We start from the raw sequence: 16290 nt of genomic DNA, 5'->3' as shown, positions 1-16290 counted from the left end.
TTTGGCAGACTGCGTCCTGGTTTTTCCAGAAGTTTTTGTTGAATAAAGAGTTCTTTCCTTAGTAGTTTATTTTTTTTTGAGCTTACTATGACTTTAGCATATTTTTTCCTAGCTTTTACCAAGCTAGTCCATTCCACTGATTTACCTTTTTATTTTTTAATATAGTACTAAATAATTTTAATAATTACTGCTTTGTACTATAGTCTGATATCCAGAAGGGCAAATCCTCTTGTCTTCCTACTCATCCACCATTGTATTTCTTGATATTACTGATATTCTTCAAATAAATTTCATAATGTTTTAAATTAATAAATTTAAAATTTATTAATATAATATTAAATTTGCAGAACAAATTGAAAAGCATAGTTGTTTTTTTCATATTGGTGTGGCCAAACTATAAACATCGAATATCTCTCCAAACCTGCAAGTACCTGAGCTACTTCCTTACCTCATCACCATCCCATCCCCCCAATCCCGGGCAATAGTATCCTTTTAATCTGAAGGTCTAACTCTGTAACACTTCTAAGGGATCAGCATGACTCCAGAGGGAAGTAATTCCTTCCTGGTAAGAGGATCTCAGCCTTTATTCTACCAAGTCTCATCTGTAAGTTATGCCAGCTGCATGCTATCTTCACAAAGAGAGACAAACAAGCAACCTCAGCTACATAAATCCATTCTCTCTCTCTCTCCCTCTCTCTCTCTCTCTCTCTCTCAATCTCTCTCTCTCTCTCTATTTAGTACATTAGGTTGTTATTTTAAATAGAATTTCTCTTTCTCTTCTTCCTGGGGTTGTTAATAATATACAGAAAAGTTGCTGATTTTTATGGATTTACTTTACATCTTGCTATGTTACTGAAACAATTTCTTGTCTTAGAGAAGTGGTATGAGATAGAGGATAAAATGCTCGAACTGGAGTAGGGAAGATGGTGCTTAAAATCCTGCCTCTACTACAAGCTGTATGTGACCAAGGGCAAATCACTTAATATCTCAGAGCCTCAGACAATTAACTTGTCTGAGTTGTAAGTTATGAATGAACAATAAGTTACATTAGTGGGGAGAATTCTTATACCAATAAAATTGCAAGTCTTTGATGTTTTAATTTTTGGTTGAAAGTCATTTGATCATATGCAAATATAGATAATTTTGTTTATGCTTATTCATCCAATTTCTTTTGTAATTGCTATAGTTAACATAGCTAGAGCATTATTTTAAATAATGATGGAGATATTGGCATATTTGCTTTATCAGGAGGACCAGTTCAAATCAGACCTCAGACACTTGACACTTAGTAGCGGTGTGACCTTGGGCAAGTCACTCAACCCTGATTGCCTTGCAAACAAAAAATAAAAAAACAAACTAAGAAAAAAATAGGTTGAAGGATAATTGCTAATTTACATTGATAGAAGAAGTTTCTTTCCTCATACCAATGAAATGAAAGGTTCAGAAAAAGGAAATTGTGATTTTTAAATCATTTTTGCTATTAATATAATTTATGTTTATAGTCTTCCTAATGTTAACCTATCCTATAAATCAACATGATAATAATGAATAATTTTATTCTACTTCTATAGCTCTTTGTTAATATTATATTTAATATTTTTGTGTCAATATTAATTAGTAAGAGTGAACTAGAATTTTCTTTCTCCACTTTATCTCTCCTTGTTTTAGGTATAAGTATAATATTTTTTCTGAAAGAAGGAATTTGGTAAGGTGCCTTTTTCTCTCTTTTACAAACAATTTATTTAGCATAGTGTTTAAAAAATGTTTGATAACATTTACCTATAAGTCTGTTTGGATTAGAGGGTTTTTTTCCCTCTTTAGGAATTTATTTATGACTTGCTAGATTTTTTTTTCTCAGAGTGGATTATTTAGACTCTATTTTTTAATTTTGTCAACTTGCATATTTTATAATTTTATACATATTTGGTGCCAGCGGCTGTGGCATGGAATGGTCGGAGATGGCCAAATGCCAGAAGGAGTGAAAGAAAAACACAGGCCAGGTGGAAGAGTAAAGAACAGCTCTGTTTATTGACCAGAAAGAAAGGGTAGATATACTCTCCAGGCTGGTAAACATAACAACTTTCTCATGAAAACATTTGGCAATTGTTAACCGCACTGCGTACTTTGTTTCCTTGCGCCCTATCAGTCCTGCATCTGTATCCTATCTGGGAACAAAATATTCTATATGTACACTTACACGTAAGGGGTTGGGAGAGCCCATATTTTGAGTCTTATCAGCCAGAGGACAAGAGCAGGCTTCAGTGGAAACCTGGCCTGAACTCGTCCTGTTGGGAACTTTCTCAGAGCTGGCCCTCTACACATATTCATTAATTTGCTTTCAGATTTATTGACATATAATTGGATAATGTAGTTACTTATAAATTTTCTTTATTTCCTGTCCATTAATTATGAATTCCCCTTTCTCATGAAAAAAATTTGGTAATTAGGTTTCATTTTCTCTTAAAAAACAACAAGAAGGTGCTAATAGTTTATCTGTTTTATCAGTCTTTTATTGCCTTCGTTTCCAGAGCTTTATCTGAACGATCCAAAGCCAGCAACTTTTCATGGCGATGGAAAGAGAATTTAGCACAATAATAATAATGTCACATTTATAGAGATTTAAGGTTTATAAAATATTTTCCTCACTATAACTCTATGAGGAAGGTAGTAAAAATGTACATTTATCACAACTGAGAAAAAATGCAAACATAACAGCTTACTGATATACTGCACAATTAGATAATTATCTATAGTAATGCTTTGTCTGGCAATCACTTCAATTATGGTTAACTTGACTTACTCTCCAGCGATACTCTATTGATCTATGGTTGAACTTGTCTTTCTAGGCTACTTATTTTTAATCCCTTGTTTTCTTTTAGGAACAATGAATCATTCTGCCCTGGAAATTGGCTCCTATGACACCCATGAAGAGAGAAAGCTCTATGTTATTGATTCCTTAAATGACTTAAGCAAAGTGAACCTCTTTCCTGATGGATCCCAGCATGTAATCTGTATGTATGTGCCAGTTGAGGTCTGGCAACTGATTTCTTATTTACAGTTTGTCTAAAAATAACTAATGTTAGTAAGGGAATGTGGGTTCATCTTCAACATTTGGAACTAACTGTTTATCACCAGGAAATTGATATTGCTTTTTGCTTTTCTTCACTAAATTCTTGACAGAATTATGAAATTGCTCAAACTAATATGGAAAGTCTCTTAATTCCTTGGGCTTTCCTTTTCCTATTTTTTTTAAGATTAGGTCTCTATGTTGTCCAGCTTATAAGGGTAGCAGCTTCTCACAGTCCCAACCCCATTATTAATCAACATTGGAGCACTGACCTGCTCTCTTACTGACCTGGGCTGGTTCACTCCTCCTTAAATAATCTATTGGCCTCCTGCTACCAGGGACTCACCATATTGGTTCCAAACTTGGTGTAGACACTGAATGCCAATGCTCAAATTATCCATCTGCCTTAGTCTCACCAGCAGATGGGATTACAGGTGTGTGCCACAATGCCCACCTAGGGAGATTACGCTTATAGAGGATTTTTAGATGTCAAGAAGGAACAAACACAGCCCTAGCCCCCCTACCCCCAATTATAGGAACATTTCTCCACAACTCTTGCTTTTCTACCACTTAGTGTCATCAGCTCAAAGTTTCCATTCTTATTTATTCATTTCTCCCTAAATTTCTATCTTCCTTCTGGGGTACTTTTAAAAAATCTTTTGTGATTTTCATAGAATCCTAGAAACTCAGACTTAGAAGGGGGCCTTAGCGACCAACTAGTCTAACACACATGTGAAAAAGGATCTTCTATAGAACATAGGCCACAAGTGGTCATCCAGCCTTTTCTTGGAGCCTTTAAGTGACAGGGAATATGTATTCTAATGCAGACTGTTGAACTTTTGGATACTTCTAATTAAGAAATTTTTTCCTAATGTGAAACTTAAATTTATCTCTTTGTAAGTTATATCCACTGCTCTAAGTTTTACCTTCTGAGGCCAAACAGAACTGGTCTATTCGCTCTTTCTCATGAAAACATTGTAAATACTTGCAGTTAGCTATCTTGTACCCCCTCAGAGTATTCCTTTCATCCTTCTCCCTTTTCCTTTCCTGTTATACACACTCCTAACTTTTCAGAACCTCAGATTAAATATTACTAGGCATGGCTACAAGCTGTGAAATGAATTGAAGTGGGGTATGGACAATCCATTCACCTGAGCCCTCTTCTCATCTGATGTGGACCACTGCATGATTGCTTTGGCCGTAGTAGATAGATATTGATCATGAAAATGGCTGATATGAACTGTCTGGTTCAGTGATTATGAAGAGACATACTATGTTTGAATTTTAGCCTCCATATCTCTTTTTATTTGGCTTTGATAGTAAGACTGTAGTAAGTATATTACCACCAAAAGGAAATCAACATAGATGGCAGTTTCTTTTTATTTTTTTAACATAAGGGAAATTTATAATATTTCACATACTACAAAGATCTAAAGCCCAGTTACCCTATGTATATGAAAGAGGAGTTGAGACAACTTTAATTAATCAACAAAATATTAAATACTATGTGCAAGACAATGCTAGGTACAATGGAGGACATGAAAAACTATGAGGCATGGCTCTCCTCTAAAAAAGTTTATAACAATAATAATAATGATGATGATGATGATGATGATGATGATGATAAAATTTAAAAAACCTGGACCTGTAATTTCATCAGTTTGGGGAACTCCCTGGGACAAAAATTCCCTTCATCCATGCAGAAGCTGGGCCAAGGTGGTATGGTGTAGTGGTTAGAACTCTGGAATGGAATCAGGAAGACCTGAATTTAAGTTCCTTGATGCCATACTTTGACTTGTTCCTGTTCCCTGCTTTCATTGTTGCTCTGGGTTTCATGATGAATTTTGGCTTGACCTGGAATGGTCTCTGCTTTAGTCTTACTTGGATAATAAAAGAATTACTACTATTACTATTACTACTACTAATTTATATAGTACTTCAAGGTTTACAAAGTGCTTAGTTACATTATCTCCTTTGTCCCCCCGCAACAACCCTGGGAGGATAACCCTGTAATCCCCAATTTACAGATGAGAAAACTGAGGCTGGGAGAGACATGAACTGCCCATAGCACTAGTGTCTGAGGGAGGATTTGAATTCAGGTCTTCCTAACTCTTAAGTCCAACACTGAATTAGAAGGTACTTCAAAAAGGCCTTAAATACTTCCTAGCAATGTCACCCTGGGCAAGTCACTTAACTTCTGAGTTTCAGTTTCAATAAAATGTAAAAACGAAGACAACAAGCACCCACTTCAGAGTTATTCTGATGCTCAAATTCTACACACACATCCCTATGTATATATGAAGTATTTTGTAAACCTTAAGGCCCTGGTAAGCTATTATTAAATTATTTTGCACCCTAACTTCTATGTAGAAGAGGGTCCTTAACTCAGGCAACCCAAATCCACCGCCTTCCCTAGGGGATCAGAGAGTACTGTTTTAGGCCATGAACTACAAAAATTTCCCTCCCACCGAGAGCTCAGACAATGGCTGAATTGTCTGTGGTTCTAAATAGCCCTCTCCATGGCCCACATATTCCAGAACTTCAAAATCAAGCTTCCACTCAACTGAGTGTTGCAAGTGCCATGTTTTGTGGGCTTGGATGCCACATCAAACAAAATAGACTTGGACCTGGACCAACCAGCCCTTCCAACTTTGCCTCTCCCAGGTGGTAGTTGAAATTATAGACAGGTATCCATTCTAGTCTGACATGCCTCATCCAGGAGACTAAACACCAGTAACCTGAGTGGGTAGGCTTTGCAAAATATTGTATTCAGACTAATGATAAGCAGCTTCCCAACCCCGACTCCAAGGTCCTGGGGTTCCTTTGTGTAGTGCTACAAAATCTGACCATTTCTGGGACTTGGGGAAATTCGCTTTCTGTCCCTAGTACTGTCAGCAGCAATATATGAAGCAAATGGATGTTACCTCCAGCTATAGCCAGATCCTGGCAGACCCTGAATCAGAACCCCTTCTTCAACAACAGGATTCTCAAGACCAGGCTAAACAAGCCTGTGATTAATCTAGCCCTGGAACACCAGTTTGGGCCAATAAAAATCGCTTACTGACCAAGCTAGAGGTGGCACCCCTGGAGAAGCTTCTTGGGGAAAAAATTATTAATGAAGAGGTAGATGGACTTCACCTAAGCTTCTACTTCATTTACTAGAGCCTTGGTATAACTTGGTGTAACTTATTAAGATGAATGAATGGATGGATGAATCAAAGGATTGTGCTCTATAGCCAGCAGGGGTGCAGAGTAGATTGGGCTACACCTGACTAGCCTGTCCAGATCCCACTACGATCTACCTTTTCCTCTAACCTTCTTACCAACACCTTATTCCTATGTGAATATGTTGTATATGGCTAGTAGCATGTAATTTGTACATAACATTTACATATGATACATATACAAACACACGCGCACACATATACACATAATACACAGAGTTAGATGGGGGTTGGGTAAGTAAACTAATAGCTAGGGGAATCAGGTAAAGCTTCTTGAAGGAGCTGGTACTTGAGCTGAGCCTTGAAGGAAGCTAGAGGTTCTAAGAGGTAAAGGAGGGGAAGGGGGAACATTCCAAGCATGAGGGACAATCTGTGTAAAAACATAGATGGGAATGATAGAATATCATGTACAGAAAATAGACCAGGTTGGCTAAAGCTATACAAAAGAGAGTAATGTGTAATCAATCTGGAAAGAATAATTGTTGCTCAGTTATTTTCAGTCATATCTGACTTTTCATGACCCCATTTGGGGTTTTCTTGGCAAACATACTAGAGTTGTTTGCCATTTCCATCTCCAGCTCATTTTACAGATGAGGAAACTGAGGCAAACAGGATTAAGTGATTTGCCCAGGGTCACATACCTAGTACTTGTCTGAGGCTGGATTTGAACTCAGGTCTTCCTTACTCCAGTCCCAGTGCTTTATCTACTACATCACCTAGCTTATAATTCAGAATGAAAGAAAAACAGGGCCTTTCTTATGCTTGAATTAGGATCCTGATTCTGCTACTTATGTTCACTAGCTGAATGGTTCATCTCTCTGAGTCTCAGTTTTCCTATCTCTGAATAATAGGTTTGAATTAGATACTCTTTAAGCTCCACTTCAGTTCCATTTCAGATCTATTTCAACCCAAGTTACAGTTTAGAATCAGGGGTGGGAGCCTGCAGCCTTGAGGCTATATGTGGCCCTCTATGTCCTTAACTGTAGCCTTTTGACTGAATCCAAACTTCACAGAACAAATCCCCTTAATAAAAAGATTTGTTCTGTAAAACTTGGACTCAATCAAAAGGCCACACCCAAGGACCTAGAAGGTCACTTGTGGCCTGGAGGCTGCATGTCCTCCACCCCTGGAGATTGTAACCCATGAAAACAGAGGCCTTGACTCATGGCTATGTTGGAGCCCAGTGAATTGTTGAGAGAGCCAATTGTTAAATTTTCAATGTGAGCATTTGCTACTAATAAGGCCTCAATATATTGTTTTATTGATTGTCTAGACTTTAAAGAGTGATAAAGAAACTGTTAATAATGCAGATTAAATTTAGAAGTGCATACATTTTTTTCTGGAGTGCCAGATGTTAGGCATTTGCCATCAGATTAAAAAAAAAAAAACAATCAAGCCTATATATGAAAAGGTATCATTAGTGTCAAACTCAAATAGAAACAATCTGAGCCACTACTGACTTAGAAAACCACAATTTAACATTACCTATGTTGTATTGTGTTTTTATTTCTTTTGTTAAACATTTCTCAGTTACTTTTTAATCTGGTTAGGGCAGCATGTGGGAGTTTTGTTTGTAGTTTGTAGCCCATAGGCCCCGAGTTTGATATCTCTGCTTTAACTTATTCTGAAACAAATACATTTGATGGATGAAGGAGAGTTAAAGGGGTTCATTTGAACACTTGCACAGTTCAATTCATCCTTCCTCAAGTTTCCGATTTCCTCATTGGAAAAGTTCTGTGAAAGGCAAATTTATTGCCTTTCACAATTATTGCATTTTTATCTCAGTGATGAAACAGTTAACTAACCTTTTCCACAGAGCAAACCAGGCTTAGAAGCATCTTTAAGAACAGGAATGTCTTAGGCCCAGATTCAGGCATCAAAGATTATTCCAAATAACTCCTCAGGGAAAAATCTAGGGCCCCAATTTTTCACAGAAAGAAGAAATCCCATAGCCACTTGAACGCTTGGGCCATGGTCTCCATTATATGTTTGCCGGCTTCAGGGAACAGGAAAGATAATGCCTGACTTCTCTCCTTTACGTCTCAACATGGAAATAAATCCTACATAAAACAATAAGCCCACTTCTATAATTGGCTGCTCTAACCTTTGGAAATTATCCCACGTTTTTAAAGGAAAAGACAAATAGGTAGCAGAATCAGAAGGACCTACATTAGAATCCCGTCTTACCTATTTATTAGTTGTGTGACCCTGCCCAAATTACTTAATTTTTCTTAGTCTAAATTTCCTCATTTGTAAAATGGAGATCAAAGTGATGGAGTTCAAATGGAGATATTTTACCTAGTTATTGCAAAAATCAAATGAGATAATATATTTCCCAAAAGTCTTAGTGTACCTTTAAGATATTAAAGTTTAAATTGTTTAATTTTATTTAATAATATAAGTATCTGTTTGATTAAAGCTTAAGACTACACTAAGACTTGTAAACTATTACAGCTTTAAAATACACTAAGACTTTTGGGACTGGAAGTGTATAGAAAGGTCTTTGTAAATATTAAAAAGTTATGTAAATGTTAGCGATAATTAAGAGAGTAACCTAACCCTGGGCAGCTAGGTGGCACAGTGGATAGAGCGCCAGGCCTGGAGTCAGGAAGACTCATCTTCCTGAGTTTAAATCTGGCCTCAGACACTTCCTAGCTGTGTAACTCTGGGCAAGTCACTTAACTAACATGTTTCCTCATCTGGAAAATGAGCTGGAGAAGGAAACAGCAAAGCAGTCCGGTGTCGTTGCCAAGAAAACCCCAAATGAGGCCATGAAGAGTCAGAGTGACTGAACAACAACAACAGTAACAACGGCAACAACAAATCCAACCAATGAGAAAGAAGGAAAGAAGGGGAGAAGCTATACAATAACACAAGTCCTAGTAAAAAGCGGCTAATTCATGTTTGCCATCCAAAGACCGCCCCTCCTCACTCCAATCAACTTCCTTGGAGATCATAATAGCAGCTCACATGTATATAGTGCTGACCACGTGCCAGGCACTGTGCTGAGTACTCTACAATTATTATCTCACTTAATCCTCATGACAACTGTGGAAGGCAGGTGCTATTAATATCATCCCCATTTTACAGATGAGGAAACAAGGCAAACGGGGTAAGTGACTTACCCAAGGTCATACAGCCAGCACGTGTCTGAGGCTGGATTTGGACTCAGGTCTTTGAGATCCCAGGCTTGGTGCTCCATTCACTGCATTACTTCATTGCCACATTATCACAGATTTAGAGGAGAAAGTAACCTCAGAGATCATTTAATTCAGTTCTTTCATTTTGCAGATAAGAAAGTTGCAGTTCAGAGGTTAAGTGACTTGCCCAAGGTTTGATTGACATGGGGGAGCTGAGCTGAGATTTGAACTCGGGTCTAAATTCAACACTCTTTCCACTTCATCACAGTTTTCCTAACAACTGCTGTTCTAAATTCAGCCAAACTGTTTTCTGACATTACCATTCCATCTGCTTTCCATAGCAGGGAACCGTGGAATAAGGTTTGAGTCACTAAGTCTTTTTCTCATTTGTTTTATGTTAGCTCCAGAAAAGAAGTTCATAGGAGGTGCTTTTAGCAGAGGCAATGGAATCAGAAACCGAAGCTTATTCTTTGTGGGGCTGATCATTGCCTTGATCGTCAGCTTGACCCTGGTTTCTTTTGTGATATTCCTACTAAGTAAGTAAAAACCCAGCAGGGACCTCATTACTTAAAATGTTACTTAAAGCTTTAATAGAATGTGCATCCTTCAGTCAGCTTCAAGGTTAGCTATTAATCCTTTGTGCAATACTTCTCCAGAAGGTGCAGGGATAGGCATGAATAGCTTATCTTTTAGTTTTATGAAGCATTTAGGGATTCTCTAGGATGAAAGATACAAAACAACACCTTTAGAATGTAAATTTCTTGAGAGTACAGATTGTTTCATTCTTTGTATCTGCTGAATATTTATTTTGTATATGCCTATTTATTTTGTATATACCTATTTATGTGTTGTCTCCTCCATTTGGGTGGAAGCTGTCCAAGGACAGAGGCTGGTTTTGCCTTTTTTTTTTTTTTTTTTGACAATCAGTAAATGTTTGCTGATGCACCGATTGACCCAGTACCTAGCACAGTGCCTGGGTATTGTAGTTGCTTAACAAATGCTCAATTGATGTAACTCCTTCCTAGAAACAAATTTATTCTTTTTAACAATGATAATAAAAATAGTTGCTATTTGTTTAGCCTTAAGTTTTGCAAAGTACTTTACATATATTATCTCATTTGATACTTGAAACAATCCTATATAATGGGTAGTATTATTATCTCCATTTTACAGAAGAAGAAAGTAAGGCTTTGAGAGGTTAAATGACTTGCCCAGCACCATGCAGCTAAATAAGTGTCGAAGGTAGAATTTGAATTCAGGTCTTCTTGAATCCAAATCTGATGCTCTATGAAAACCTTAAAACATTAGACAAATGGAGGTGATGATGATGACGATGATGATGATGACAAATTTTGGTCAATTTCTGGTCTAAAGGCTTCCAAGAAACATTTCCTATTTCAAGAAACATGTTGAAAGTGAATTTCTCCTTGGTCCCCTCAGCTAGAAGTGGCAATGAAGAATGTGCTTTCTTGGAAGGAGTTATGCATATCTGGGAATTCTCTCTTTTTTTATTCTATAAAAGTATTTTACAAAACTAAAAGTTATTTATGTATATTACTTTACCTGACAGAGAAGGGCTTGTCTTTGTGGTCTCTGGGGCTAGATGCCAATAGAAAATTATTCATTGCAACTGACTTCATAATTTTCATTGTTATCATCATATGTGAAATTGGCAGGAAATTTAAGAAAGTGCAGGGAATCCTGTGCACATTTTCTCCTTCTATCTCTCTTCCTACATATGATGATAGTAAAGTTAAAATCAATGACCTAAACTGTGTTTATAGGCAAGGGGTTATTAGGTTTTATATTGATCTCCAGCGGCTTAGACATTCTTTTTTGCATTTAGGATGGAAGGATCCTATAGAGGAAAAGAAAAAAAGAAGGCACATCCTATTTTAGTTCAACAATTCATCAAACATTCATTAATGTGGATTCCAGCTTATCTTTGGAGATATTTTGAATTTCCCCCCTTCAACACTTCACTTTCTAATCAAATTGGCCAATTTTCTACTCCCCAAACTTGAAATTCTATCTACTGCACCTTTGCCTTTATGTAGGCCCTCCCCTATGCCTGGAATGCCCTTTTCCTCTTAGAAACCTTAGCTTCTTCAATACTCATCTTAGATAAACTTACTTCTGGTAAGACTCTTCTGATTCTTCCAGTTGTTAATGTTCTATTGTCCTTCAAATTATCTCCTCTTTACTTATCTTTCTTTGCCTCTGCCAATAGAATGCTAACTCCTTGAGGGGAAGGACTGCTGAATTTATCATTTCTGCCTTTGTATTCCAGCCACTTGTGCAATGCCTTGAAAGTGATAGGCACTTTAAAAAGTGCTTCTTGCATTAATAAATTGTTATTGAATTAAATTAAGTGCCTGTTATCTACAGATCCCATGTGCTAGTGGTGCAAAGACTGGAAAATGACTTTGTCCCTTCAGGAGCTTATAACCTAGTAGGGGGATGAGACTCATACAAATACTTTTGACAAAAGTTAGAAATTCATTAAGTGCACAGGACAGCTCAAACTGAGTGGTCTGAGAGACTTTTAGAGGAAGGAGATCACTTCTAGTTGAGAAGACCAAGGAGAAATTCACTTTCAACATGTTTCAAAATAGGAAATGTTTCTTGAAGTAGGAAATGTTTCTTGGAAGCCTTTAGATCAGAAATTGACCAAAAACCTGTGTAAGACTTGGTATAGAAGCCCTTTCTTTATGGGATTTGGGGCGGGGGTGGGGATGTGGGGAAGGTCGGGATTAGTTTTTGAAGGACAAACCTGCATATTTTAATGCTTTGCCATTAAACAGGAATAAGTTTGTTTCATAGTTTATTTAATTCTTGTTAAATTATTTGACCAAACCTTGCTTATTTGATGTCTCAACTTGCTCACAATGTTTACCCTGGAAAGGAAGTGAGTACAAGACAGGATGAATTATTACTGTTTTTAAAAAATGTATTTCATCCCTTTTTTGGGGGGCTGTATATATTATGCATATATATACATATGTGTATATAAGTATATACTGTGTATATGTGTACACACACACACACACACAGATATATAATCATCATCATCATCATCATCATCATCACTAGGCCTGGAGTGAGGAAGACTTATTTCAAATCCAGCTTCAGACACTTATTAGCTGTAAGACCCCAACCAAGTTAATTAATAGCTTTTGCCTCAGTTTCCTCATCTGTAAAATGGGGAGTATAATAGTGCAGTGCCAATGTGATACTCCTAGTGCCTAAGGCAGCAATGAATATGCTGGCGCAGTTCTGAATCGCAAAGTATAACAGACTCTCTTTACTGAAGGTGGAACCAAAACATATATTCAAACACCAGAAAGCCAAATCCATCACAGCAACAAATAAATCTATACACATTAGCAATGCAGGGGGCACCACCATCCCCAGGCCTTCTCTCTGTTAGGGCCTTCCCACAAATGAACACCCTCTAACAATATCACTCCCTGGCTCTCACTCATGCTAGCTGCTGCTCTGTCTTTCTCTCCCCCAGCTCTGACTGCCCTGTCTCACTTCCTCTCAGTTCTGTTCCATCCTTCAAGCTCCACCCCTTCCTGCTCCACCTGTTCAGCAAGCTCCTCCCACCACAGACTCATGTGACTCAGGCTTCTATGTGACTCAAGCAGGTCACACCGGCCTATTAATGGATGGGAAGATCTTCAAATCATATTACCATTACAAATAGCATCTGCCTCCTAGAATTGTTACCAGCATCAGATGAGACAATATATGTGAAGCATTTATCACAGTGCCTGGCATACACTCTCTCTCTCTCTCTCTCTCTCTCTCTGATATTCCACACTCTCCTAAAAAAATGAAGTCCCTTCCATGACAAAGAAAAAAAATTGAGCAAAACCAATTGACATCATCAGGGTTTACAACATCCCACACCCATAGTTCCCCATTTCTTTACTGAGAGGAAGGAGGTGTTTTTCATTATCTGTGTTCTGGGTCCAAGACAGGTCATTAAAATTAATTAGAGGCCAGCTTCCTTTAGTGTCATTTTCATTTACATTATTGAAGTATGTCAAATTCTTGTTGCTTGATTTGGAGTTAGAGAATCTGGATTTGAATCCGGGCTCTGCCATTTGACACTCATATCACCTTTGGGAAGCCACTTAACTTTTGTGGGCCTTCTTTACCTCCTTTACAAAATGAGAGAGTTGGACTAGGTGTTTTTGAGGATGCTTCCAGCTCTAGAACTATGATGCCATGATCTTATGATTAGATGACTCTACAGTTCCTCCTACCTCCAAATCCATGATGCTGGGCTTCCTTAGTTTTGAATGGAGAGAAAAATTTGGCTTTCCCTTCTCGAATTAACAAGGCTCTTATTATAATTAAGTACGGACTGAAGGGGTTCCCCCAGAGAAGAAAGAATGTTACTGTCAAAGGATACAATGACAAATGTTGGTGGAGGTGCCGTGAAATAACTTGAATTGCATACTTCTGCCTCAAACCTTATGGTTAGCTCTGCCCAACACTGTAGCCTTTCTAAGTTCCTATCTTTCCCTCGTGACTTGAATGCTACAATACAGCTAAAATAATTTCAGATTCAAGGAGGAACAGCTGCTCTGTGGTCCACTTATTTCAAGATTGGAAAAACCTTGTCTAAAAAACCTTGTTTACCTTTCCATGACACTTTATCAGCTGAGAACAGTAGCAGGGTATCAGTGTAATTAGTCCTTGAAAGGTAGACCTTGGAAAAAACTTCATGAAACTGATAGAAATAGCAGCTCCAATAGAGTAATAGATTTTGTTCTATAGTTCCCGGAAATTTTGACTTTTGTAAATACAACTGAAGGTGGTGTTCTCTAGATTTCCAAATTGCCAGTAACTCTATTAAGGTCAGGTATTGTTTTCATTTCTGGCTTTGGATCCCCAGCGCTTGGCATAGTGCCTGGCCCATAGTTGACATTTAAATAAGTACTTATTGAATTTAATTGACTTGAAAATGTTTTTTCTTCCTCTCTCAAAAGTATTTGAAGGCAATTATTATCCCAGAGCTGGCTGAACTAGGTCCAAATAATTCTAAAATGGATTTTTTTTTAAAATTTCGTGTCTTTTGTTTTTTCTAAGTCATTTCCTAATACACTGACACCTCCTACAGACCCCTCTCTTGTAACAAAGGAAAACAGTTAAACAAAACCAGGAAAAACTGAAACTGTATCAGACACTGCATACAACATTCTGACCCCCAAGTTCCATTGCCTCTCTATAGAAAGAAGTGTCTTTCATCACAACAAATAGCATTTCCAAAATGAAGAGTCAAATCCATTTTGAAGGATGCTTTTCAGAATGAGGTATTGTAACAATAACTCTGAAGTGAATAATTATGCTGCCCATTCCAATGGTAATGCAGACTTAAGACTCAGGAAGACCTGAGTTTGAATCCTGCCTCAGATACTTACTAGCTACATGATTCTAGGTCCAAGTTCCCCGATTTCTAAAATGGGGTAAAAATAACGCCCGCTTCGCAGGGTTGTGTAAGGATCAAATGAGATAATAAATTGATTATGATTGTTTTCATAAATGTTTTTGGCCTAGCCAATGTTTACAAGGGTGTTCAATATTGGCACCAATCAATCACCAAGTATTTAGATGGAGGGTGAATTTTCTTTCTATTTTTTCCTCCCCCTTCTTCCCCTGCTCCTTCACTTGACAGAACGTTGTTTCACTTCCTCACAGGCAGATTTGTCCTTGCATAGTTGTGTTCTTTACGGTGCCTGGATTAATGTTAAGCTTTGAATAATCATGATAGAATACATTCAAACCCACTGATATAATTTATTTTCCTTTTAAAGTTCAAACTGGAAGCAAGATGGATGAAGTGTCAAGAAGATTAACAGCTGAAGGAAAGGATATCGATGAGCTCAAGAAAATAAACAGCATGATATTAAATCGTCTCAATCAGTTGGATGCCATTGAAAACTAAGTGATGAGTAACATCAACTGCAAAAGTCTGGAGATTCCTCTTAACTTTACAAACATCTTCAAAGTGAACTTTTGCAGAGGTTACTATAAGAGGGCAACACATTGCCTGGGTTGGTGACATTCTTTCAGTTGTAGCCATGAGAAACAATTCTAGAAATGGCAGTTTCTCAAGCCTCTGTGATACAGCTCTTAGTTCTTCGTGGAGCTAAACGATGTGAATGGGTGCATGTTGTGGAGAGAGCGCTGGATTTGTAGTTAAAAGGCTTGGGTTCTATTCCTGGCACTGCCACTTACATCACTTGTGTGTGACTGGGCAAGTCACATAACCCCTGTGGGCATCAGCTTCATAGGATCTAATATCATAGATTTGGAGTTGGAAGGAACCTCAGTCCATCTACTCCAACCCTCTCATTTTACAGAGAAAACTGAAGCCCAGGGAAATACAATGACTTGTCCAAAGTCACACAGGTAGTAAACATTGGGATTTTAATTCAAGTCCTCTCACTTTAGAGCCATTGCTCTTCCTACTCTACTACACTGCCTTTCCTTAAGTATAAAATGAGAAAGTTGTACTAGATGAGTTCTAAGGTTTTTTTTTTTCCAGCACTGACATGTTTTATGTTCTATGTTAAAATGCTGGTATGAATGTCATTAAAACCTCCTAAGTAGGTTTTAAACACATCCTTTAAGAATGTTTGTTTCCAGACATGACAATATATCTGTGACAAATTTATAATACTCAGTATATATTTCTTGAAAAGACTTGAGGAGTTACTCCTTATAATTACTGGTTCTAAGGATAAGCAGAAGCAATGTCTTTCATATTTAAAAAAAATCTAATAGATTTATTGTACTTATTCTCTCTACCTTTCCAACGTCTCCCTACCCCACTCTTCCACTT

The 16290-nt window shown here is 37.5% G+C and overlaps 1 protein-coding gene across 1 annotated transcript; it reads left to right on the top strand.

Annotated features, from left to right (window-relative positions):
• The first annotated feature begins 2884 nt into the window (after positions 1 to 2884).
• On the top strand, positions 2885 to 15390 carry LSMEM1 (leucine rich single-pass membrane protein 1). Its single transcript, XM_036758658.1, has 3 exons — positions 2885 to 3011; positions 9833 to 9967; positions 15260 to 15390. The coding sequence occupies exons 1-3, from the start codon at positions 2885 to 2887 to the stop codon at positions 15388 to 15390; spliced, it is 393 nt and encodes a 130-aa protein (XP_036614553.1).
• Positions 15391 to 16290: the final 900 nt, after the last annotated feature.

Source organism: Trichosurus vulpecula, chromosome 5 (genome assembly GCF_011100635.1).
Source record: "Trichosurus vulpecula isolate mTriVul1 chromosome 5, mTriVul1.pri, whole genome shotgun sequence".
NCBI classification, from domain to species: domain Eukaryota; kingdom Metazoa; phylum Chordata; class Mammalia; order Diprotodontia; family Phalangeridae; genus Trichosurus; species Trichosurus vulpecula.
The sequence above is the reverse complement of the archived record's forward strand: the minus strand, read 5'-3'. Positions and strand labels throughout refer to the sequence as shown.